General features: G+C 40.2%; 2 protein-coding genes across 7 annotated transcripts; one reads left to right on the plus strand and one right to left on the minus strand.

Moving 5' to 3' along the window:
- rnf215 (ring finger protein 215) lies at nt 1-9076 on the plus strand. Of its 2 annotated transcripts, XM_072664466.1 has the most exons (10): nt 1-412; nt 1005-1205; nt 2040-2111; nt 3332-3417; nt 3535-3589; nt 4062-4166; nt 5098-5214; nt 5314-5460; nt 5622-5724; nt 6082-9076. In XM_072664466.1, the coding sequence occupies exons 1-10, from the start codon at nt 173-175 to the stop codon at nt 6093-6095; spliced, it is 1140 nt and encodes a 379-aa protein (XP_072520567.1). In that variant the 5' UTR covers nt 1-172; the 3' UTR covers nt 6096-9076. The 2 variants fall into 2 exon arrangements, with proteins under 2 accessions (XP_072520567.1, XP_072520568.1); XM_072664467.1 differs by lacking the exon at nt 5098-5214.
- Nucleotides 7949-26776, minus strand: ascc2 (activating signal cointegrator 1 complex subunit 2). 5 transcript variants are annotated; one of them, XM_072664461.1, is made up of 20 exons: nt 26682-26776; nt 25806-25858; nt 24802-24888; nt 23940-24098; nt 23222-23395; nt 22591-22720; nt 19819-19886; nt 19582-19695; nt 18998-19110; nt 18518-18589; nt 17780-17884; nt 17567-17635; nt 16368-16442; nt 14338-14569; nt 13975-14171; nt 13552-13671; nt 13109-13345; nt 11877-11958; nt 10638-10735; nt 7949-10513 (listed from the first exon to the last, which is right to left on the minus strand). In XM_072664461.1, exons 3-20 carry the CDS (start codon nt 24880-24882, stop codon nt 10342-10344), a joined length of 2298 nt encoding a protein of 765 aa, XP_072520562.1. In that variant the 5' UTR covers nt 24883-24888; nt 25806-25858; nt 26682-26776; the 3' UTR covers nt 7949-10341. The 5 variants fall into 5 exon arrangements, with proteins under 5 accessions (XP_072520562.1, XP_072520563.1, XP_072520565.1 ...); XM_072664462.1 differs by lacking the exon at nt 26682-26776 and adding an exon at nt 26379-26563; XM_072664464.1 differs by lacking the exon at nt 25806-25858.

Genomic DNA, 26776 nt, shown 5'->3' on the forward strand with positions numbered 1-26776 from the left:
GGCAGGGGCAGAGAGAGACAGGCGGGGGTAGAGAGAGACAGGCGGGGGCAGAGAGAGACAGGCAGGGGCAGAGAGAGACAGGCAGGGGTAGAGAGAGACAGGCGGGGGTAGAGAGACACCATTCCGCTGCTCTCCCTCTCCCTCCTGGCTCTCCGGCAGCGGTAGCCCGGCTATGGGGGCTGCGGGCAGGCAGTGCGGGGTGTGGGCGCTGCTGCTGGCGGTGTGGTTCTGGCCGGGTGGAGCAGCGCTGTGGGCGGAGCGGGTCGCTCTGGTGGAGGTGTTGGTGCAGCAGGACCTGGATCCAAGGATCCTGCAGGGTCAGGTGCTCCAGGAGAGCCTGCACACCCAGCCTGCAGACCCCCACCACGAAGAGGAGCAGGACCACCCTGACCTGGCAGGAGATCTCAGGCTGGTGAGTTCTGAAGCAGAACCCTGACCCGCTGGGTCCAGTCTCTCCAGGCAGGGGGTGGATCTACAGGAGCTCGGTCAGTTCCTGAAGGTGATGAAGGAAAAATGGACAAGCGCAAGAACCTGAGACACTTTGACAAGAACCAGATTGTGAGGTTCTAGATAATGACTGGGTCAGAACATCTTCAGAACATCAGGTATCAGGTCTTGTGGGGGGTTCCTGCAGTATGCAGTGGTCAGTACTGACCCTACCAGTGGTGCTCCAAGGAAGGACAACCCTGGGTCATGGAGGTCCCGCCTCACAACCTGCAGCTATAGGCCTGTTTTTGGGATGTCTCACACACACACACACACACACACACACACACACACACACACACACACACACACACACACACACGACCCCCTCAGCCCTGACCCGATTCATGCTGAGGCTGGGAGGAGTTGGGTTTGAGCTCTTTGAGCTTGAATAGTTATTGTTTTTTTTTTAATGAGCCCACAGCCAATCAGAACGGAGCTTATTTACATACGCCAGGCCTGCTGAACTGTTTAATGGTGGAGATGAATGATGAATTATGATGAAATCTGCTCTACAGATCCGTGATGAAGATGAAGGGAGTGAGGTCAGTAGAAATGATGATGATGATGAGGAGGAGGATGAGGAGGAGGAGGAGGAGGAAGGTGCTGATGAAGAACAGAAGAACCCCTGGATAGGGGTGGTACCTGTTGAGATGGAGGAAGGCAGCGCTGTTTCTAATGGCAACCAGGAATCCTTTGCTGCTGCAGTGGTCAACAAGGTGAGTGACGATAGTAACGTTAATAATAATAACAATGGTCATATTATGGTAAGTGGTAATAATAATAATAATAATAATAATAATAATAATAAAGATCATAATCATCATAGTAATAATAATAATAGTAATGATAGTAGTACTTTATAAGAATAATAATGCTATTATTACTGTTATTATGTATTTAGCTAATAATCATTACCATCTTCATCACCATAACAATAATAGTAGTAATAGTTATAGTAGTCATAATAATAATGCCTTAATATTAATAATGTGTTATTATTTCTGTTATGTATTCAGTTAATAATAATAATAATGATAATAATAGTAATCATCATCATAGTAAAATAATAATAATAGTAATAATTAGAGTAGTGATAGTAATGCTAATAATAACAATAGTAATAATAATGATGATGATGATGACGATGATGATAATATGCAGAATAGATGAATGTGATGATGATAAAACTCATCATATCAGCCCTGAATTACAGTCTGATTAATTTAATACTGAGCTTAGTAAATGAGTCTACTGCAGCATGATTAATATTTCCATATCTGTGCTTAAAACACAATGTAAAATGTAAATGAATTGTAATAAAGAGAACATGGTAAATGAACAGTCAGGGCCTTTATTACATTCTTACGTTTCTATAACATTTTATTTTATATAAAAAAAGAATTAATTAATTATATTTTATAATTTTTATTGTTTATGAAAATTGTATTTAATTTTACACAGTGTTTTTACACAGTTGGGAAATGACTACATTACTGGACACTAGAAACCTGATTCAGACGGAGTCATTCTGTGTGTCTTCTGCTCTGCAGATGAAGCGAGCGCTCGTTTTGGGGGCGTCTGCGCTCATCATCCTCGTCCTCAACCAGAACACAGTGCGAGAGGTACTGCACACCTTAATTACACACACTGTTCTACAACACACACATCACATTTCACAGATTCTGTATTAGTGACCCAGGTAATGATTTTACACCATTAATGATATATTTGCATTGTAAAATATATAATAAAAATATAATAAATAACAATATATAATATAATACTTTTCTTGTATTATTGTTTATTATTATGAAAGTATCGGAACAGTCACATCTGAGATGAAAGGATGAAGATAAGAGGGCATTTATTTATAAGTGAGATTTCTGTAGCTATAGATATTTACATATACACCATCTGTCCAAATATTTGTGGACACCCCTACTAATAAATGCATTCAGCTACTTTAAGTTGCACCCATTGCTGACACAGATGTGCAAATGCACACACACAGCTTGTCTAGTCCCTGTAGAGGAGAAGTACTGCCAATAGAATAGGACTCTCTGGAGCAGATCAACATCATGACCCTATTGGCTCCATGCTGCCTAATAATGCCAGGCGTGGGCTAGAGGGGTATAAAGCCCCCCAGCATTGAGGAGCTGTGGAGCAGTGGAAGAACTGTGTTCTCTGGAATGATGGTGGTGGAGCTCCATCCAGTACTTTTAGATGTGTTTGGGATGATGAGGTGGGTGCTGATCATGCATGCAACATCCTGACCTTACTGTTGCTGAATGCAATCAAATCCTCACAGCAATGCTCCTCGAAAATCTAATAGAAAGCCTTCTTCCCTGGACAGTAGAGACAAAGAATGAGCAGGTGTCCCAATAGTTTTGTCCATATTGTGTCTATGTGGTAAACAGCTTAGAATAGGCAGGCAAAAGTATTGGACAGGTGTGTGTTTTTGTCCGGGTGTGTTTAAAATGTTCAGATACTTTTGGCTAGCTCGCTATCTACTAAACAGATAGTAGACATAGTAATCTCCTAAACTGACCACAGTAGTGCGCTATAGCTGAGATATTAACTAGTAAGTGTCTAGACTAATATAAACATCCTGGTCATGCAGGTAATAAACGTTGACTGTTGTTGCTTAGCAGCCATTACCAACTGTTAACAGGCTGCAGTGCTTAGTGGAAGACCTGATTAGTGCTGCTGTACAAATGATTAATCATGGATTGTAATTGATAAGTATTAATAGATGACGGTGTTTTAGCTGTGGTGTATCTTCTGATTGAAGGAGGATGGTAAATTCACTGCCTTTGATCTTATACCTTTATTACCTGCATAGATGGACCTCTCACAGGTTCTCTCTAAGCCAGTCATCATCATTCAGACCTCAGAGAACGTCACCAAACTCATCGGAGCTCTACTCAGGTTTGAACATCTTTTAAATCAAAATAATAAAATTAATACATTTATATTTTTCTGATCATTTTATAAAATTACATTTTTAATGTTTATTTTTCTGTAAATATGTTTCATTCTTTTTAGAGGTCTTCATGCAACTGCGAAAATCACATACAAAACATTTCTACAGAATAACTTGGTAAGACGTTTCAGTGCACTGTGTTTTATCACTGTGATGAAGCTATGAGATGTGGCCAAAAGTATTCGGACACCCCTTCTAATTCAGTTGTAGGGGTTCAGGTATGCACACCCAGCTGTGTAATCTCCGGAGCAGGTGTGATCACATGACCCCTAATGGAATGATGGTGGAGCTCCATCCAGTACTTTTGGGATGAGTTGGAGTAGCAGAACTAATCATCCAACATCCGAACCTGACCTTACTGATGCTCTCACTCTTGTGGGACTGAGTACAATCAAATCCTCCTCACAGCAATGTTCCACCACCTAGTGTAAAGCCTTCCCAGAAGAGAGAGACAAACTCCTGAAAAATACCTTGATTTCAGGAGAAGCACTGGAGGAGGAGCATGTGTCCACATACTTTTGGACATATAGTGAATTAGGGCTGGCTTCGTCACGGTGGGTGTGTGATATTTCTCTGGTGTGTGTTACAGGGGGCCACTCTGACTCTGTGGTCGAGCTGTGGACGCTCCAGAGGGGGGCTTTATGGGGAGTGGCAGGGGGTCATCTGCACTGGAGAGACTAACTCACCTGTGCAGGTATGAAAATGCTGCGGTCAAAAGTTTAGGGACACCTAAGTGAGCATATGCTCTGTAGTTGCTTCAGAACATTTATGGCCCGAACCACAGAAAATCTACATTTCCAACAGTGTGTGTAACATACCCACCACTCCCACTCCCCCACCGTCCATGCCATCAAAATGAGCAAACAGGTGTTCATTACATAGTCCAAAAGTATTCGGACAGTTGTCTGATAAGCAGTTTAAAGCATTTTACTTTTAACTTCAGTCAAGATCACTTTCAGTAAGGAAAACCCTGAAATATAAAAACTATAGAATATGAGCCCTTTTACCCCAATCACCTAAAAAAGTATAAATTACTTTTATTAAAAATATATTTATAAATGTAGATAATCATATATATTGTAATTTTAACAGAGTAAAACTGAAATGTATGCAAATACCCTTAAAAAAAGTGATGGTATATGTATACACAAATAATTATATCATTTTAGTATATTTTTGATCAAAGAAAAAGGCATAAATATATTATTTCTTTATTTTATTTTTTATATATTTTATTCTCTACATTTATTGTTTGCCCAATATACATAGTACATAGTAGAGTTTTCCTTACGTTGGAGACTCCTATTTCTAAATGCTTATGTGCATATTCCCTATTTATTATAAAATTGTTATATTTATTAGTTGTATTTATAGCTCATATATTAGTATCCATATTACATATTAATAGCTGGTGTATTTGGATCAGTGCGGTAGTGAATGTGTAGTGTAAGGTAATGTGTTTATATGCTGTATTTTATTGTGTATGTATTGTGTTTTCACTGTGAGGGAATTTATAAACCAGGTTTGATCTGATTAAATATAATAAAGTAATAAAGGGCTGATAAACCAGCTGAGCTCAGCCTTCTCCTCTGTCTCCTCCACCCGCTTCCCCTCGGCTTCATCAGAAGTACCTTCAGCAGCTGTGGAACACGGTGGTGCTGGTGGCCCTGATTCTGTCCACTGGGGTCATAGTTCACGCCCGCTGGCAGTACCAGGACAACCAGTTCAACGATGACCTACAGGTGAGCTTCCGTCACTGAGTCTTCAAGTGAGGGTTTGGCCAAACAGGGGAGTCTGCTCTTCTGTATCTCCATCAGTGCTGATGCTCCCTCTCTCCTCAGCTGCACCCAAAGCAGGACCTGCTGAAACACCTGTCATCGTTAAAGACCCGAACGTACCGGCAGCCCAAAGCCTGGACTGACCCGACACACGGTCAGCCAGAGACAGACAGCTGTGCTGTGTGTTTGGAGCAATACAACAACAACCAGGTAACACACACACACACACACACACACACTGACACACACACACATACACACACAGACAATTTATTCTCCTCACTCTATTTACCTGTACAAATCTTTTTTTATGTCAGCAAATCTGGACTGATAGGAGTGTGTGTGTGTGTGTGTGTGTGTGTGTTGTGCAGTGTTTGCGGGTTTTGCCGTGTCTTCATGAGTTCCACAGAGACTGTGTGGATCCGTGGCTTCTGCTGCAGCAAACCTGCCCTCTCTGCAAACGCAGTGTATTCGGTTAGTACAACACACACACACACACACATACACACACACACACGTTCCACTGTAGAACTGTTCTCCTTTGAGAAGGTCCCTCACTGCTGCAGGCTGGAGCTCCAACACAGGCAGCATGGAGCCAATAGGGTCATGATGTTGATCTGCTCCAGAGAGTCCTATTCTATTGGCAGTACTTCTTCTCTACAGGGACTAGACAAGCTGTGTGTGCATTTGCACATCTGTGTCAGCAATGGGTGCAGCTTAAAGTAGCTGAATGCATTTATTAGAAGGGGTGTCCACAAACATTTGGACATGTAGTGTGTAAATACAGTGTGTAATACTGTGATGCTGTTCCACTGTTCTTCTTCACTGCAGGTAATTTCTGTTGAAGTGGGGCGGGCTCTCACTGACGGACTGGTACCGAGACCCCCCTCCCCCCCGCTCCACTCTCCAAACCCTGTACTGTAAAGCTGGAGCTTCTCCATGGGAATGAACCTTGACCTCTTCAGAGACTGCTCTCCTAACCTTAACGTCTGACCTCTGCGTGACCCTGAGGATCCTGCTTCCTTTAAATATCTGCTGCAGACTTTCCCAGCATGGGGTCCTCTCTAAGGCTGTTTGTGTGGATGAAGGCCGGGGGGCTGAGGGGTACGGACCCTGATGTGAAGGCTGGTATCAGGAGGCGCTGCTTCTTATGTTTTCACCAATAACACAAAAGCACTCATTTGATTGGACGTCACCACACCAGGCCCGGCTCCTCACTGACCCTGAGGATCTGTTCCTCTCTTTACTTCTGTTTATTTAAGCTCAGCTGAACCTGGTCTGAACATGCAGGCGTGTCTAATAACCTGGTGTTAACCAGAAAGACCCCATTACTGCAGTACTGCCCAGCACTCCACCTGCACCACCTGCCCCACCTGCTGCAGAATGAGCTTATTCTTCACATCGACCGGCTGAAATCTCGAGCTTCTCTTAAAATTTCATTTTAAAATATATATTTTACTGATAACAGTTGAAGAAAAGTCCAACTTCAGTTACAGTGATATGAGATTTTAGCGCTATGCCAGTATACAGTTTCCACAATTCTTCTTCTGCTGATTATTATTATTATTGTTATTATTATTATCATTATTATCAGACTCCGTGACCCTTAATGGAATGAAAGTTTTTGATTGGACAAATGCTTCACTACAGATAAACTGATCTATTACTAACAGGAATATAGATCAAATATAAATAAATAAATAAGAAAGCTACACATGAGGTAGAGCCGATTTGAACTATTTCATATCCAGCTAATTATTAAATAAGTATATAATTAATATATATTGTAATAATATATATTGTACATAATTAATATATATTAATTATATACTTATTAAATAAAATTATCTAATAAGTTTCATTAATTAATTCATAGAAATATGGAATTGCTGCTTTCATTAAAGTAAATTTTTAGGCATTTTAAAATATGATTTTAAACAAAGGCTCGGCGGCGTGTCCACCTTACTCAGCCTGGGGGTCCAGCTCAGAACCAATTAGAGCTCCAGATTCTCCTAACTGTAGAAAGTTCAACTTTACTTTTTAAAAAGGGATATAATAATTGTTCAATTATAATATGTAATAATTATAATAATGTATTTTGCTTCCAAAAAAATATGAATAATTTAAGTTACAGGGTAATTTACAGATATCATTCTGAAATATGACCAAAAAAAGTGAAAATGTGATTTTTACTAGGATTATTTCAGCATGTAAAATCCTTCATGATGAACATTCTTAGCTTTTCCCAGTTCATTTTAATATAAACATCACTTTTTATCGTATGCAGTAAATTTTAATCTCCTTCATAGGCCAGTTTTACCTTATTGTATGTATTTTTTTATGTGAGTCTGACAAACTAACACATTCTCATGAAATCATCAAATTCAAATGAAATGGGGAACTGGGTGCTGCTAATAACTGAAATCAGTTTAGAGTTTTTTATTATTATTATTATTAATATTATTAGTAGTAGTATTCTTTATTATTATTAATATTATTATTATATAGTATTATTTTGTATTTTGACCTGCAGGGAAACAGCAACAGGTAACAGCAGCGAAGTGGCTGCTCGCAGTACTGCAGTCAGAACAGCTTTCCTCAAGCATTTAAATATGAAACACAACGCATCACACCTTTGCTTACACACACACACACACACACACACACACACACACACACACACACACACACGACCTGGGAAAGTCTTAAAAACTGTATTTATTGTTTGGAACTTGAATTCTCAATTTTTAAGATCTCAAAACTCAGAGCTGCTCCTCATTTAACCGTGTTCTCGTACCTCTGCTGAGTGTATGGGGAGAGGGGGCGGAGCCATATGAAGCTCAAAGCTGTAGTAAGAAACACACACTGCAGTTGGCACTCTAGCCCTTCTCCTGGTGTTTGTGCTGCTCCTGAACTGACCTGGAGACTGAACTGTTAGCACTAGCGTTAGCATTAGCATCTCTGCTGAACCCGATCTCTCAGTGAAACCATCTCAGATCTGCTCTAAACATCTGCTGCTCCTCACTCACACAGCTGGAGGAATACCCTCAGATCACGCAACGTTTATTATTCAGAGTGAATTCATCCAGTTAAAGAGTTTATTCTCGTAAAGTTCATTTTTCAGAGAAAGTGACAGTTTTCAAACTTTATTGTGTAGAAAACTGAACTTTTTCCTCATTTTCTGAGGAATAATACACAACATTAGGGTTTTCAAGAAATAATGCATTAAATCATTAATAATAATAATAATATTACACACATTTGCTGTTTTCCATGAAAGAATGCAGAAAATTAAGCTTTTGTCAATAAATACGACTGAAAATATAGTTTGGTTCAGGAAAATGCAAATATTTTAGCCCCCCCTGATTCCTAAAGACATTTTTTCAGAACATTTTGCCTTTTCAAGAAATATTGTAAATATTTTAGCTTTCTTTTCCTCAAGAAATATTTCACATTATTTTGGCTTTTCCAAGAAATAATGCATAAAATTTGGCCTTTTTTAATAATATATAATGCATTTGGCTTTGCAGTGTTACAAACAGATCTGCCAGTGGAACAAGGTTCTAGATAACATTAAACAAACACCATCTAGAAATCTGCTGAATAACCTGATCATCTTCACTCATGTTAGGTATGTAAACTAGATCTGAGATGATTTCACTCATTGGGGTGTTTAATGTGCTAGACGTCTGTAGCGGGGTGCTCACCGTCAGTGTTCTTGGTTCTAAGACTGAACGTTCTCCCTCCTGTTCTGACAGTGCAGTAGTTTGTACAGTGCTCTGCTTCTGTTCCAATAAACACATTTGTTACATCATGGCACCAAAAAGGCTCCTCTGCTGCCCTGTTAGCACTTTGGTTTATCTCGTCCTGTCTGGACTTCATAAAAGAAAAAAAAAGAGAAAATAATAATAATAATAATAGATAATATATTCTGGTTCCCTTTAAACTTCTGGTTTACCTTTAAACCCAGTTAGAACCCATTAGAACTCAGAACGGGTTCAAGAATCAATCAATGCACATCTTATAAAAAGTGAAGGCCTGTAACCGTCCACGATGACGCCTCACGTCAGTCAAAACCTCATGTTTTATTATTAATGTAATTTAATGAATTCATTAATTTTGTTTATTAATTTGGAAAAGCCCGTTTTGAATGGACCATCAGAAGTTATCAACAAAATTATCCTTTTAAATTAAAAGAAGGTTTCCATTAAAGATATGAGGTTTTGTTACCAAGGTGACAACATTAAAGGGGAACTCCACCAGATTTTCAAAATTCCCCCATAACTCAGAGTGAGAGCTGAGCTCAGCCAGAGTCGGGGGTCCGGTGTGAAACTGAGCTTCACTGTAGAGAAACTGACCCACTCTGATCTCTGTACAGTGGAGGTGAATGAAAGCAGGTGTCAGTCACCATGACTACAACAACACAGATACAGCCCATAATTTATTTCCTACCCAAACCCAGCAGTGCAGCTACACGAGTCTTCTGAGTTTTATATGGAATGATGATGATGATGATGATGATGATGAAGGTAAAATAGTGAATAGAGAATCTGAACTAATGCAGTTTTCTTTAGGGACTACTTTCTGTAGCCGCACTACACCCTGCAGCATGTATCCCTCCACCATTTTAATGATCTGGTTCTAAAAGCAGGTTCTAGAGCCGAGCTCTTCTCAGAACTCTGGTAGAACCGTGTCTCAGGCATCAGGCAGCGTCTTCATCACCATTAGGTGAAGAACTTTCTGTGAGGAGCTTTTATTATTAGAGCTTCAGACGTCTGCTTCCCTTCACCTCCACTGTAGAACCACAGCTCTGACTGGGGGAGATTATCTAGAACCAAGCACTTCACACCAAACCCCCCCCCCAAAAAACCAAAAAAAAAAACAACTCTGAATGAGTCTGTTTACGTCTTGATCAGGTGTTTTATGTGGGAAATTTAAATGATTGGTGGACTTCCCCGTTAAGATTAAACAGATGCTACAGTCAGTATCTAGTACGCAGAACATCCTCCTTTCCTGTGTGATGTTCTTGTGTTTTCCAGTCCAGACTGGTCTAATCACAGTCAGCTTGGTGTGTTTTGACTTTTCTTCATCTCAGGACGGGATCATGCCTTTATTCCTCTTCCTGTCCGCCATGGCTCGGCGATTGTGATTGGCTCCTCGGCTCTTGTTCATTTCCTTCCTGCGCCGATCCAGAACGGTTTCCTGCGTCTGGCCCCGCCCCTTAGGCCCGCCCGCTACATTACTCTGAGGAGGCGGTCTGTAGCTATTGGACAAAAGGACAAAAACAAGCATCGTCAGTGGATTTATCTGACCATTATATGAGTATTGACCTATATAGGCTCCGCCCAGGTTTATCAGGTGCTGTAATGGATCCAGGGGAACGTTACCCTCTCCTGCTCTGCATGGCCAATCGTCTGGCTTCTGCACGTTCTCTGAGCACCGCGGGGTCCTGCACAAACTGATCTCGCCTTACTGCGTCTTCCTGCTGAAACACACACACACACACACACACACACACACACACACACACACACACACATTCAATATGCAAGATACAGATAGAGACTTTTATTATGTATTCACCAATAATTCTTCATATAATGTTAGAAAAACATTAATAATTAATTTTTATATGATCTTTATCCCTCAGATTTCTTCTTACAATTAAACAGACTGTTTAGAGCACCTTCATCATGCATTTCCCTCATTTTATTAAAGTAAGGAAATTTAATAATAATAGTATTAGTAAGAATATAAACACTTTTAAAACTCAGTAAACTCAAAACATATATATATATATTTTTTTTTCTTCTTACATCTATGTTCCTTATAGAATTCTTTAAAACAGCAAACAAAAACATTATGCAGATACTGCGCCCCCTAGTGGGTGGAAATTCAGTGCTGCATTGTCCGCAACTCACTAGTGAAGATTTTCCCCTCTATTAATCGCAGTGGGCGGCGACCTTCTGAACCCTAAAGCTCCCACTGGTTGCTGTGGTGATGTATGAAGCAGAAAAGAGCTCTGATTGGCTGCCATGGGTGGAGCTACTCTGTAAGTCTGTAAGTTCCCGAACACTTCGTTCACTCCCCCAGTCCTGCAGTCCCTGTTTCCCTCATATCACAAGAACCAACTAATTTACATATCTCCACTCATATAGCCTACTGCAGTTTAGCCCCGCCCACTCATACTGCAGTTCAGAAGAACACAGCTCATTATATATATCTGTCTTAAAGGTACAGTAACTGTGTTCAACTGTAAAGAATAACTGAGATTTTCGGACAATTTTTGGAATATTTTAATAACCACACAGCCATTGGTTGGTGAAAATAGAGCTGAGTGACCTCTGCTGGGCAGCGGTGAGCAGCTCTGTGGTTTAGGGATGTGGGTTCAGTGCCCATGTCTGTTAAGCTGCCACTGTATCAGGTAAAGGTATTTAACTGCTAATTGGTGCTTTACTCCGGAGCAGTCCTTCAGCTCTGAAAGGGGGTGGAGCTGAACGTCTGTAGGCGGTATTTGGAGACCGCTTGAACACTGTTGAACATTTCAGAAAAGTGAGAAGAACCAGGTTCTCCAGGATACGAGACAAGTCTTGTAAAACCTGCAAGAACGTATGAAAGAAGCTTACCTGCTCTTCTTCCTCTTCTCCCTCATCTTCCTCCTCCTGACCCTTCCGGCCCATTCTGAGCACCTGCGGTGTGGTGAAGGGCCTACAGGGGGCAGTGAATAAACATCCTCAGCCACTCCCATTCAAATCCAGAATCAATGCGTTCAATACAGCAAAGTTTAGTTATTGATTAATGTTTCATTATTTTATTAAGATGCTGATTGTCTACATCCTCACAGGTTTTAATACATTAATAGGAAACTCAAAATTAAAGAAATTAGACAATATGAAGTAACAATAATTACATTAATATCCAGTATGAAGCTCTAATAACATTAATATCCAGTATGAAGCTCTAATAACAATAATATCCAGTATGAAGCTCTAATAACATTAACATCCAGTATGAAGCTCTAATATCATTAATATCCAGTATGAAGCTCTAATAACATTAATATCCAGTATGAAGCTCTAATAATATTAATATCCAGTATGAAGCTCTAATAGCATTAATATCCAGTATGAAGCTCTAATATCATTAATATCCAGTATGAAGCTCTAATAGCATTAATATCCAGTATGAAGCTCTAATATCATTAATATCCAGTATGAAGCTCTAATAACATTAATATCCAGTATGAAGTTCTAATATCATTAATATCCAGTATGAAGCTCTAATAACATTAATATCCAGTATGAAGCTCTAATAGCATTAATATCCAGTATGAAGCTCTAATAACATTAATATCCAGTATGAAGCTCTAATAATATTAATATCCAGTATGAAGCTCTAATATCATTAATATCCAGTATGAAGCTCTAATAACATTAATATCCAGTATGAAGCTCTAATAACATTAATATCCAGTATGAAGCTCTAATAGCATTAATATCCAGTATGAAGCTCTAATAGCATTAATATCCAGTATGAAGTTCTAATAACATTAATATCCAGTATGAAGCTCTAATAACATTAATATCCAGTATGAAGCACTAATAGCATTAATATCCAGTATGAAGCACTAATAGCATTAATATCCAGTATGAAGCTCTAATAACATTAATATCCAGTATGAAGTTCTAATAACATTAATATCCAGTATGAAGCACTAATAGCATTAATATCCAGTATGAAGCTCTAATATCATTAATATCCAGTATGAAGCTCTAATATCATTAATATCCAGTATGAAGCTCTAATAACATTAATATCCAGATTTTTTTTATTAATGTATTAATGAGGTTAAACATACCTGCGGTTCAGCATCTCGTCATCCTCGTCCAGGTCGTTGGCTCCCACCTGGTTGATGTCGTAAGTGTCGTCATATTCGTCGTCATAGTCATCAAACGCATAAGCTCCTCCTTGGTTACCGGGCTGGTCGGGTGCTATGGGGACCTCGTCCACAACGGTCTGGTAGCTCTGGTACCGCTCTCTCTGTTCGTCAACGTGACGTTTATCATTCAGCATCTCACGCACACTCTCCCCCTGTCTGTAACACACACACACACACACACACACACACACACACACACACACACACACACACACACACGACAACAACATCAACCAACCTACAGTACAGGCATGCAAACACCTCAACACCTTCAGACCAACAACCATGAAGGTTTACCTCTCACACACACACACATACATATATGTGTGTGTGTGTGTGTGTGTGTGTGTGTGTAGCCTCACCTCCTGCCCTTCCACACACGGCTCATGTCCACCTGGTCACGGTTGAACACATCAAACTCATCGTCGTCAAACACATTAGATCTGGAGCTGATCACTGAGGGTGGCACTTCCTTCACCTGCCTGAGGGGGGCAGTAAGTACAACACTTATTCTTGGGGGGGAAAAAACATCAACATTTTATTTGTAATAAAAACTGAATAATTCATAGTAGATATTGAATACTTCACAGTTATGGAATCATTAAATATTGGTTATTTAATAATTCATAGCAGATACTAAACAATTAATATAGTTACTAAAAATAATTCATAGTGGTTTTAGAATAATTTTAAGTAGTTGTTTACAGAAGGCGTTTTTTAAAGAATCTTTATTCTGAATGAGAGAGTGTGTGTGTGTGTGTGTGTGTGTGTGTATGTGTGTGTACCTGGGCATTGATCTGTCTAGCTTGTTGAGTTCTGGAGCCAGTTTGTCCTCCAGGATGTTGTTGATGACCAGTTCACCGTCGTAGCCGTACTCTTCCAGGCAGGCTATCAGGAAACCCTCGCCCAGATCCGGCAGCAGGTCACGGATATGACAGAGCAAAGACTCCAACTCTCCAGTGCTCACAGTGCACACTGCCCCCTGCAGGTCATGTAGTGTCAGAGAGAAAACATGCTAAATGTGTGTGTTCTTATTGTTGGCGAGTCGAACACTAGGCTGGAAAAGTGGAGATAAGCGCTGGTCTGAGAACAGAGGTGTGTTCGTCTCAGTCGGGCGCTTTTCCACCCTGAGCTGCACTCAAGCTTACATTAGCTCCTTTGCGAGGGATGTCCATCATCGCTTCTGCCCCTCTACGCTCCTCCCCCATCGGAGCCCCGCCTCCCGCTGCCTCCATCTGGGCTGGTGCTGTGTCCCAGCCTGCCTTGCTCCCGCTCTCACTGCTCTGATTGGCTGCCGATGCGGTGGCAGGCCGTTTTTTCCCAGTGCTGTCCCACGCGGACTCTACAGCCTGCAGCAGGTACGACGTCCGAGTGTCATCTCTGAGAGGAGGAGGAGGTTAAGGAGCAGAACACACGCTGCTTTCACTGAAGGAAATTTACTCACCACAGATGTAGCTGGTCTGACATTGTTTAGCTCTGCACTGAAGCTAAAAGGCTAATGTCTTTAAATAAACATGGATAATAATAAAAAAAAAGCTATAATAATGAACTTCGGCTTATGTTCTAGAGAACAGCGAGTCACACAGTGTCAGACACCACATACTCAAGCCTATTGGAGAGTACTGAACATTACTGAACACACTTTCTGGAGAGTGCGTGAGGATTTAAAAACATGCAGTTGCTACAATACTAACCAAACATTAGCTTCCATTATTTGTTAGCTTCATTAGCCGCATAGCTCTAATAACATTAATATCCAGTATGAAGCTCTAATAACATTAATATCCAGAATGAAGCTCTAATAACATTAATATCCAGTATGAAGCTCTAATAACATTAATATCCAGTATGAAGCTCTAATGACATTAATATCCAGTATGAAGCTCTAATGACATCAATATCCAGTATGAAGTTCTAATAACATTAATATCCAGTATGAAGCTCTAATAGCATTAATATCCAGTATGCAGCTCTAATAACATTAATATCCAGTATGAAGCTCTAATAACATTAATATCCAGTATGAAGTTCTAATAACATTAATATTCAGAATGAAGCTCTGATAGCATTAATATCCAGTATGAAGCTCTAATAACATTAATATCCAGTATGAAGCTCTAATAACATCAATATCCAGTATGAAGCTCTAATGACATCAATATCCAGTATGCAGCTCTAATGACATCAATATCCAGTATGCAGCTCTAATAACATTAATATCCAGTATGAAGCTCTAATAACATCAATATCCAGTATGAAGCTCTAATAACATCAATATCCAGTATGAAGCTCTAATAACATTAATATCCAGTATGAAGCTCTAATAACATTAATATCCAGTATGAAGCTCTAATATCATTAATATCCAGTATGAAGCTCTAATAACATCAATATCCAGTATGAAGCTCTAATAGCATTCATATCATGTTCTAGATAACAGCGAGTCACACAGTGTCAGAAACCACATACTCAAGCCTATTGGAGATTACTGAATATCTTCACACACTTTATGGAGAGTGCGTGAGGATTTAAAAACATGCAGTTGATACAATGCTAACTGGTGAACATTAGCTTCCATTACTTGTTAGCTACATTAGCCGCATAGCTTCATTTCAACATGTCCCGTCTGACTGGCTGTGTTTGGGGAAAAGGGGTGAAAAGTGTACAGTGAAGATGTTGCTGAACGTTTGCTTTAGGGAGGAAATAAAGAAAGGCAGGAATGTAGAGAACAGAGGATCTGGAGGGAAGTTCAGAACAGCACCTAGAGAATTAGTGCAGGTAGAGTGAGGTCAGGTGTAAAGGTGAGTGAAAAACGTACAGTATTACAAAAAAGAAAACATTTACCAAATACAAATACTGAATTTTTAACTATTAACTTATACTATATATATATATATATACACACACACACACACACACACAATATATACACACAAACACACTATACACACTACATTTACAATACTGCACTGATTTAAGCCGTTTAAATGTACAGGTTTGATATAATCTGAATGTTTATTCACACACTGTGTGGGTGTGAATTCAGGTGTAGTGTGTGTGTGGGTGTGAATTCAGGTGTAGTGTGTGTGTGTGTGTGTGTGTGTGTGTGTGTGTGTGTGTGTGTGTGTGTGTGTGTGAGAGAGAGAAAGTGGACAAAGGTGTATAACATTAAGGATACAGGTGAGGAAACGCCTGCTGCAGGAGACTGATGTCATCAGCCACAGGAAACTGCTCATCATAATCAGCCAAAAACCTGCCAATCAAAACACAACAGCAGAAGACAGCAGATATTACACACACATAATATACTTGTAGTCCATGTGTAGATCATCTCCTCTTCGTCCTCCTCCTGTAAAGCTGCTGTTTGGAGATTTGGGGTTAAATATTAAAAAGCAGGAATAAAGTGCAGAACGAACTGAAAGTGGCTACAGGTTGAAAACAGGTGGAGGACTCAAAAACTAAAATACCCAGCAGGCCTTTATGATCAACTAGAACAGATAACAGAGAGGAACTTCTACTGCCAGATATTCAGCAATACATTCCAGTTATTTACAGAGCCATTAAAGACTGGAGATCACTGGCGGTTACACTGCCCAGGATTTATAGTAAAATACAGTTTAAAAAATGAATAAAAAGACACAAGCTCACAGATATGGAGCCGATGAATCCTTAGCTACTGCCGGTGTGCATGCAGTATGGAGGGTATAAGGTAGGGGTGCGTTTAGAAAATCAATCTTCATTTGAATCGATTCATATAAACCTGAGATGAACATACTCATTTTTGAACATACTGTAATTTTCTTTTTGCTACTTGTCTATATTATTGTGTGTATGTAGGTGTACGTGTGTGTGTGTCTGTGTGTGTGTGTGTTTGCTCTGTTTTTTAAATTGTTAATTGTTATGTTTGTTGGACCCCAGAATTGAATATGGGGATCCAAATAAAACAACTTCTGCTGAACTCTGACAGTAAAACACAGAGAACTGTGAAAGTAATCATCCCATTTAAGCAGTTTAACAGTCATGCAAATTCCCTCAATTCCCCAAAATGTCATTTAAATAAGACCAGTCTAAACACACTGTCCATCACTGGTGCTCTGCTGCCTTCATAACTGCGTTTAGTGCTTGGACCCAAACGATTGCCACCTGTGATCTAATTTGAAAGTGGACACTCAGAAATGTTGATGATGAAATAAAAATTTAACTTCACTCACAAACCCTGTATCTCCTCCCACATGCTGGTGGAGAGGATCCTAGTTCTGATTAGAACTTTAACATTAAACCATTAAAAACTATATTTTGGGTTTGGGTGAATAATGGTGTGCCTGTTGTTATGGTGTACAGTATTAAACTTAATAAAAAGCTTTTGAAAAAGTTCACCTCTTCTCTTGTAGGAAAGCCGTGAACGTCTGAAGAAAGTCCTCCACAAAGGAAGCTGTGTGTTCAGACCTGTGAGAAAGGCGAACGTGAGGGTGAACCGACGTGCTGCAGCCAATCACATCAAAGGTAAAGATCCAGAAGGAGAAGACACTATCTGCTGCACAGAAGTACAGCCAGACTCGTGTGTGTGTGTGTGTGTGTGTGTGTGCGTACCCCTCCAGTACAGGCTGTAGACAGGTGTGCTGCAGCAGCAGGTGTGTAATCTCCACCATTCTTCTGCGAGAGTGACACACTCTTCTCCACAGATCCTCCTGCAGACTGACACACACACACACACACACACACACACACACCACTAGGTTTATGGTTTATACACAAAGAGATATATGACACAGGTTATATATATATATATATATATATATATATATATATATATATATATATATATATATATATATATATATATATATATATATAGAGAGAGAGAGAGAGAGAGAGAGAGTAGAGATTATTTAGGCAACAATTTGATATATAGTACATTATCTAGGCCTCAATATAATATTTTACATTAATTGTGGTAATTGATTGTTAATTTTAACACAATAAAAGTATATTTCTGTATATTAACTTGGCCTCAGTATATTATTTTGTGACCCCATGTTAGTTTGCAGTAAATAAAATAAAGATAATAAATTATATATATATTCAGTATATATAAAAACACCATGTCACCATCATTGCCCATGATGCAGTTTAGGAAAAACCTAAGCATTTTCCAGACAGGTGGAGAGGAAGTCATTAATCTGATGATCATTAACCCCCTGGACCCTGTCTGTACTCTCATAACTATAATAATTAACATCAGTTTCATAGGCCCCAGAATAGAACTCCACAAGACTGGGATCAACCCCTGGATAAACCAGGGTGTAAGGGGTTCAGAGGAAAACTAACCATTTATCAAAGTTCCTCTTCATCACTGCTTTCTCCAGATCAGGCACCGCTGCCTCGTAGAAGGACGACAACCTGCAAACAGACCATCATTAACCATCACAGAGGGTTCAAATCCCACACCACTGTCTCACTACAGCACCCCCAACAAAGCCCCCACCCAACCAGTACACTTACACCAGTAAACACAACACAATTCCTTTAAAGTGGTTGCTAGGGTGTTGCATGTTGGTTGCAAGGGTATCGCTTGGGGTAACCAGTTGTTAGATTGTTGCTAGGTTATCAGGGTACCGCTGTGTGTTAATTACTGTATGCAGCTGTCTGAGTGTAACTAGGTGGTTGCTGTGGTATCTCCAGCTGTTTTACTGCAGTGTGAGCACACACACAGCCCATGTCCTCCAGATGCGGGTTTAACAGTTCCATTCTGCACCACTAGGGGGCGTGTGGTAGGAGCTCCCTTAAAGGAAGGTGTGTATGAGATACCTGTTGAGGAAGCCGTGCTGGTGGAAGGTAGAGCAGGCTTCAGGGAAGATGTCCAGGAAAGAATATATGGTGGTGCAGGTGTCACACAGGTATAACACCAGGTCAGCAAGGTCCTACACACACACACACACACACACACACACACACACACACACACACACACACACACACAGTTCATTCATTCATACTCCTCCTTTATAATGGCTTATTCCAATCATAATCATAATAATAAACAGAATTATAAACCAAGTATCCATGGCAATATTATTATACACTGATCAGCCATAACATTAGGACCAACTGAAGTGAAGAACGCTGATGTGTCATATGCAAATGTATAACTAGTGGGCGGTGCTTGTTTCCTCACAGATGGAGCAAAAACCTCAACTGTGCTCAAATGCAAATTATATGTATATAAGGATAAAATGATATGTAAATTAGGAAGGGTGGGTGGAGCTTGTATCTAAGCAGCTAAAGCCTGATTCAAACTAGCCAGTATTTTGAATGTCATTCTCCCCTGCCTACACACACATACACGTGTGTGTGTGAGAGAGAGAGAGAGAGAGAGAGAGAGAGAGAGTTACCTCCTCTGTCATGGTCATGGTAGTGCGGCGAGTGTGTGTGTTCAGTTTGAGCGGCTCATTGGCTCCTGTTTCCTCGGACTGTAGTCCACACTTCTCCAGAACCATATCAAATACCTACACACACACACACACACACACACACACACACACACACACACACACACGTTTTTACACTCTAACAGTCACAGAAATCGGAAGCAGTCACTACTGAACACATCCCATGAGCAGGTGACCCACCTGAATGACCGAGGGTACAGTCTCATTCAGGTCACCGTAGTAACCGGGCTGTTGATTGAAGATGTTCTCTGAAAAAAGTAACATTTTATTAATAACGCTCTAAATGTAGGTATTGTGATATACACTGAGGAGGAGGAGCTACAGTCTCTCATTAGAGTGAATATTAATAACGCTCTAAATGTAGGTATTGTGATATACACTGAGGAGGCGGAACTACAGTCTCTCATTAGGGTGAATATTAATAACGTTCTAAATGTAGGTATTGTGATATACACTGAGGAGGCGGAGCTACAGTCTCTCATTAGGGTGAATATTAATAACTCTAAATGTAGGTATTGTGATATACACTGAGGAGGAGGAGCTACAGTCTCTCATTAGGGTGAATATTAATAACTCTAAATGTAGGTATTGTGATATACGCTGAGGAGGAGGAGCTACAGTCTCTCATTAGGGTGAATATTAATAACACTCTAAATGTAGGTATTGTGATATACACTGAGGAGGCGGAGCTACAGTCTCTCATTAGGGTGAATATTAATAACGCTCTAAATGTAGGTATTGTGATATACACTGAGGAGGCGGAACTACAGTCTCTCATTAGGGTGAATATTAATAACTCTAAATGTAGGTATTGTGATATACGCTGAGGAGGAGGAGCTACAGTCTCTCATTAGGGTGAATATTAATAACTCTAAATGTAGGTATTGTGATATACGCTGAGGAGGAGGAGCTACAGTCTCTCATTAGGGTGAATATTAATAACTCTAAATGTAGGTATTGTGATATACGCTGAGGAGGAGGAGCTACAGTCTCTCATTAGGGTGAATATTAATAATGCTCTAAATGTAGGTATTGTGATATACACTGAGGAGGCGGAGCTACAGTCTCTCATTAGGGTGAATATTAATAACGCTCTAAATGTAGGTATTGTGATATACACTGAGGAGGCGGAACTACAGTCTCTCATTAGGGTGAATATTAATAACTCTAAATGTAGGTATTGTGATATACGCTGAGGAGGAGGAGCTACAGTCTCTCATTAGGGTGAATATTAATAACACTCTAAATGTAGGTATTGTGATATACACTGAGGAGGCGGAGCTACAGTCTCTCATTAGGGTGAATATTAATAACGCTCTAAATGTAGGTATTGTGATATACACTGAGGAGGAGGAGCTACAGTCTCTCATTAGGGTGAATATTAATAACGCTCTAAATGTAGGTATTGTGATATACGCTGAGGAGGCGGAGCTACAGTCTCTCATTAGGGTGAATATTAATAACTCTCTAAATGTAGGTATTGTGATATACACTGAGGAGGAGGAGCTACAGTCTCTCATTAGGGTGAATATTAATAACGCTCTAAATGTAGGTATTGTGATATACACTGAGGAGGCGGAGCTACAGTCTCTCATTAGGGTGAATATTAATAACGCTCTAAATGTAGGTATTGTGATATACACTGAGGAGGAGGAGCTACAGTCTCTCATTAGGGTGAATATTAATAACGCTCTAAATGTAGGTATTGTGATATACGCTGAGGAGGCGGAGCTACAGTCTCTCATTAGGGTGAATATTAATAAGGCTCTAAATGTAGGTATTGTGATATACACTGAGGAGGAGGAGCTACAGTCTCTCATTAGGGTGAATATTAATAACTCTAAATGTAGGTATTGTGATATACACTGAGGAGGAGGAGCTACAGTCTCTCATTAGAGTGAATATTAATAACTCTAAATGTAGGTATTGTGATATACACTGAGGAGGCGGAGCTACAGTCTCTCATTAGGGTGAATATTAATAACACTCTAAATGTAGGTATTGTGATATACACTGAGGAGGCGGAGCTACAGTCTCTCATTAGGGTGAATATTAATAACTCTAAATGTAGGTATTGTGATATACACTGAGGAGGAGGAGCTACAGTCTCTCATTAGGGTGAATATTAATAACGCTCTAAATGTAGGTATTGTGATATACACTGAGGAGGAGGAGCTACAGTCTCTCATTAGGGTGAATATTAATAACTCTCTAAATGTAGGTATTGTGATATACACTGAGGAGGCGGAGCTACGGTCTCTCATTAGGGTGAATATTAATAACTCTCTAAATGTAGGTATTGTGATATACACTGAGGAGGCGGAGCTACGGTCTCTCATTAGGGTGAATATTAATAACGCTCTAAATGTAGGTATTGTGATATACACTGAGGAGGAGGAGCTACAGTCTCTCATTAGGGTGAATATTAATAACTCTAAATGTAGGTATTGTGATATACACTGAGGAGGAGGAGCTACAGTCTCTCATTAGGGTGAATATTAATAACGCTCTAAATGTAGGTATTGTGATATACGCTGAGGAGGCGGAGCTACAGTCTCTCATTAGGGTGAATATTAATAACTCTCTAAATGTAGGTATTGTGATATACACTGAGGAGGAGGAGCTACAGTCTCTCATTAGGGTGAATATTAATAACGCTCTAAATGTAGGTATTGTGATATACACTGAGGAGGCGGAGCTACAGTCTCTCATTAGGGTGAATATTAATAACTCTAAATGTAGGTATTGTGATATACACTGAGGAGGAGGAGCTACAGTCTCTCATTAGGGTGAATATTAATAACGCTCTAAATGTAGGTATTGTGATATACACTGAGGAGGAGGAGCTACAGTCTCTCATTAGGGTGAATATTAATAACTCTAAATGTAGGTATTGTGATATACACTGAGGAGGCGGAGCTACAGTTAATTTGGTAATTTAGGTGGAAATACCGATCATTTTGTGCAGCAGCTGAGAATTCCCTCTGCCAAACAGCACACACAAGTCCAGGATTTTTGGAATGTCAAATAGGAAGTTGTCATAAATAATTTCTCCAAACACAGCAGGAGTGATGAAGTTGTCCTAGAGGGTGAAAAACAGAATGAATACATTTAGAGGCTGTGGAGGAGCTGCACACACACACACACACACACACACACACACACACACACACACACACACACACACACACACACACACACACTACAGAAACTAAACCACTTAAAAGAAAGAGTGTACCGATTTAAACAGTAAATACAAATAATTAGACCCCAAATTAATAAATAAATAAATGCACAAATATCCCTGCAATTTCCAGATGGTTGCTATGGTGTTGCCAAGGGGTGCTGTGTGTTCAATTAATTTGAGATCATTTTATATTTCAATGTTATTTTTTGCAATTAATGGTGTAATTGCATTACTATTCTATTATATTATCATATCAGGTGGCATGCATGCTCTTAAAATGACAATAATAATAATAATAATAATAATAACAAACAAACAATCATTATCTTGACAGTCCTACAGGTGAGAGCGCTGTGGATGCTCAAATCTAGAGTGGTCCCTAACGACAGAGCGAACCTTTGACTCTTTGTGGGTGGCCATCCTGAGGAAGACCATGAAGACGGAGCGATGAAGGCTGCGCTGCATTTCTGCCACGGCTGGAGAGGACGACAGGCTGGCGGAGTCTGTCCCACGTGGCGCGTTCCTCAGGTACGAGTCCAAACACTTCTGCAAAGACTCATCAAACACCACCTGATTCAGACAGAGAGAGAGAATTTACATATATCTATACAGAATTACATGAACAAAAGTATGTGGACGCCTGATCCTCTGCCAGCGTTTCTTCTGAGATCAGGGGTATTAGCTGGGAGTTTGCCTCCCTCTGCTGCAGTCACAGCTTCTACTCTTCTGGGAAGGCTTTACACTAGATGTTAAAACACTGCTGTGAGGAGAATTTGATTGCATCCAGCCCCTCCAAGAGTAAGAGCATTAGTGAGGTCAGGTTCTTAAGTTGGATAATTGGAAGTTGGATGTTCTGACACTCCGACTCATCCCAAAAATACTGGATGGCGCTGCTCACAGTTTAATGCTGGGGGGCTTTATACCCCTCTAGCCCACACCTGGCATTGGGCACAGTGCACAGCTTTTCTGTGAAGATTACACAACTGTCAGACACCTTAAAGCAGCTGTACTCACTGTCCGGATACTTCTGGACATGCAATACCAGCCCGGCCTGACACTTCAGATATGTCACAGAGGACGAGGGGTACGTCAGAGAGCTGTGTGGTGTGTTTACCTGACACCAGAACTTGTCATGGGGTAACGCCAGCAGCCACTCCAGGTCCTCTGAGATGAACTGAGCATGCTCCAGGAACTCCTCTACCTGTGCAGGTGAGCCGTTCTCAGGTGGGGGTCGATAGGGCAGGAAACACCGGTCCTCTTTACGCTCTGGGTGCTGAAACACAGTCCAACAGCTCGGTCACTCAAACTGCACAAACTAACCACAGAAGCCTGTCTCTAATAATCCGTTCATATTTCTGTCCAACTTCTGCAGATCACCCGGACGTCAAGATCAAAACACAGACCAACCAATTAGGACAGAGCTAATTTACATACATCAGACTTAAAGGCGCGGTCACAAAAGTATTCACAAGTCTATTCACAGAGCGTGCAACATTAATAAATAAGAAAAAGAAACTTTTCTCTCCTGCTAATTGCACAGCATTACTCTTTTTGCATGATGCAAATAAATAAATAAATACATAAATAAACAATAATAATAATATATATTATTAAAACTTTTTAAAAATAACCATCATAATAACCACTTTTTTTCTTCTATTATTTATGTTTTTCCCCCACAATATGCACTGGTACATACAAAAAAGTAGCACAATCACAACTGTATTATGGGAGAAAACAGAGAAAACAATAATAATAATAGAAAATAATAACATTCTAAATGTTAGAAAGAATGAGAATAAAACAGTGTTAACAAAATGATGGTCATGTTATATATGTTATATTATATATATAAATAAATGATTATATTACTGTATTAATATTATGTTTATATACATTATATACATACATTTAGTAAAATATAAAATTATTCTGCCTGTCCCGCCTCGCTCACAAATATACAGTACATGTCTTACCAGAGCTGGAAGGGTCCGCTCTCTGCCTTTCGGACCTTCGGTCACCTGCTGCTCGTCCAGGGGAACTCTGGCACAGGCCATGTCCTTCTATAACACAGACAAACGGACAGAAGATCAGAAAGGTGTCAAGTAATGACAAAGTACAGATACTTCATTACTTTACTACAGTAGAAATGTCGGTTCTCTAAACTTTACTGCAGTAATTCTTTATTTTTCAGACTTTTTTCTTCTACTTCTCACATTTTCACCCAATTATCTGAACTTTCTCCTCGTCATCAATAAAAACCCTCTCCAGATAAATCTCTCCATCCGGAAAGTGTGAGTCTGATCGTGGTTGGATGAGAAGTATAAACAGACTCCATTCTGACTCCCTATTGGTTTATAAGAGATCCATCACACCTGCACACGTCCCGTCACTCTCCAGCGAGCTCACAGCAGACGTCTGTAGTCTAGTATGAAGACTGTGTCCGTGGCAGAGACTCAAGAGAGCTGCAGTGAAACGTCCCGACTGAGCCCCACATTTACATTCCAATAAAGCTTATTGATCACACGCCTCTGAAGTCTGACTTTCTGCAGCTTTACAGAACTTCTAGACAACGACTCCTCATATTTTCCTCCATGAAGCTCATGTTGATGCTCAGTAGAGCACAGAGACGCTCCTTTAATAGAGCTGATATTACTGAAATGCTTCATTTTCAATGGGCAGATCTGCAGCTGAAACAGGAGCCTAGTGCAGCCCAACATTTTTAACATCAACATTTTAATAGATCATTCTCCTCATTATGACTTTTAGAGAAATGGGGGTTTGGGGAGGGGGGGGTAGTGCACTATAGACCCCTGTGGTGAGGCCTAAGCTTTCAGCCTTTGTTTTCCTTCCATTACTTTTACTTTTCTACTTGAAGTCGTTCTGAAACCAGTACTTTTACACTTTTACTGGAGTAAAAAGCTTCAGTTGATACTTCAGCTTCTACAGAAGTCTGTTAAACCCTCGTATCTCCACTCACCTCTACCTGAGTGATGAGTGCCAGTACTTTTCACAGCTTTGGAAGTTTCGAGGCTGGACAGAAGAACAGACACTTGAGGAAGCTATTAGATAACATCGCCGCTGTGATGTGAATCTGGAAGTTGTTCTTTACTTTGTGTCCAAATGTTCTGATGAATAGATCAATAGAAATGCTCCAAAATAATAATAACCTGGATTAACATCATCTTTTTCACTGACTTCTACTGAAGGTTGAGTAGGTGCTGTTTCAGAGATACGAGGTTTTTGGATGGCCAGGTGTGCAGACCAGGTAAAGGGTCCAGGTGTGTTCTAAGCTCAGTTACGTCACAGAACTGAAATATCATATTTTTCTCATGTAAAACTACATCATTAAACTGTTTACTGGGGAATCCGGTGAGATCAGAGTTTAAATAAAGAATAAAGTGATATTCAATAAGAAAATACCTGAAAAGAACAATATCAGTTTATTTACCTTCAGCAATAAAGTTTTCCACACTTTAGCTTAGCCTAGCTTAGCCTAGCCTAGCCTAGCTGCTGTGTGTTTATTAGCAATATCACAAACCATCATACTCACGATTACAGCTGGAATAAAACATCCAGGCCTGTAAACTTTACTCCTGTTAGTTTATGAAGATTATCTGCTGATCTGAAAGCCTCCAGCTCAGCTACAGGATCAACCACACCTGCTTAGCCCAGCTAGCCTAGCCTAGCCTAGCCTAGCCTGCTAGCGCAACACTGACACCTGCATGCAGGCGGGTAGCTAGCGCTAGCAGCCCGGCTAGCTCAGGAGCTAAAGGGCAGTGAAGGCAGAAGGGGAGCGCGGGTGGAGGCCAGCCTGACAGACCGGCTCTGCGAGAGCTGCCGTTAAACAGCGTACCTGAGTAGAACCGCGCGCGATCAGGAGCGGCTGTATTTTGGGGGTATTTCTGAAGCCATGAGCTGAATCAGTGCTAGAAGGGAGCGAACCGAGGG

The sequence above is a fragment of the Salminus brasiliensis genome, chromosome 20 (genome assembly GCF_030463535.1).
Source record: "Salminus brasiliensis chromosome 20, fSalBra1.hap2, whole genome shotgun sequence".
NCBI lineage: Eukaryota > Metazoa > Chordata > Actinopteri > Characiformes > Bryconidae > Salminus > Salminus brasiliensis.

Coding starts and splice junctions, on each gene's coding strand:
- rnf215 (XM_072664466.1), top strand. CDS start 173: ATGGGGGCTGCGGGCAGGCAGTGCGGGGTGTGGGCGCTGCTGCTGGCG. Junction 1,206..2,039: donor CTGCTGCAGTGGTCAACAAG/GTGAGTGACGAT, acceptor TCTGCTCTGCAG/ATGAAGCGAGCGCTCGTTTT. Junction 3,418..3,534: donor CTCATCGGAGCTCTACTCAG/GTTTGAACATCT, acceptor CATTCTTTTTAG/AGGTCTTCATGCAACTGCGA.
- ascc2 (XM_072664464.1), bottom strand. CDS start 24,882: ATGGCCTGTGCCAGAGTTCCCCTGGACGAGCAGCAGGTGACCGAAGGT. Junction 17,636..17,779: donor CTACAGCCTGTACTGGAGGG/GTACGCACACAC, acceptor CCTTTCTCACAG/GTCTGAACACACAGCTTCCT. Junction 13,346..13,551: donor CGTGTGTGGAAGGGCAGGAG/GTGAGGCTACAC, acceptor TGTGTGTTACAG/ACAGGGGGAGAGTGTGCGTG.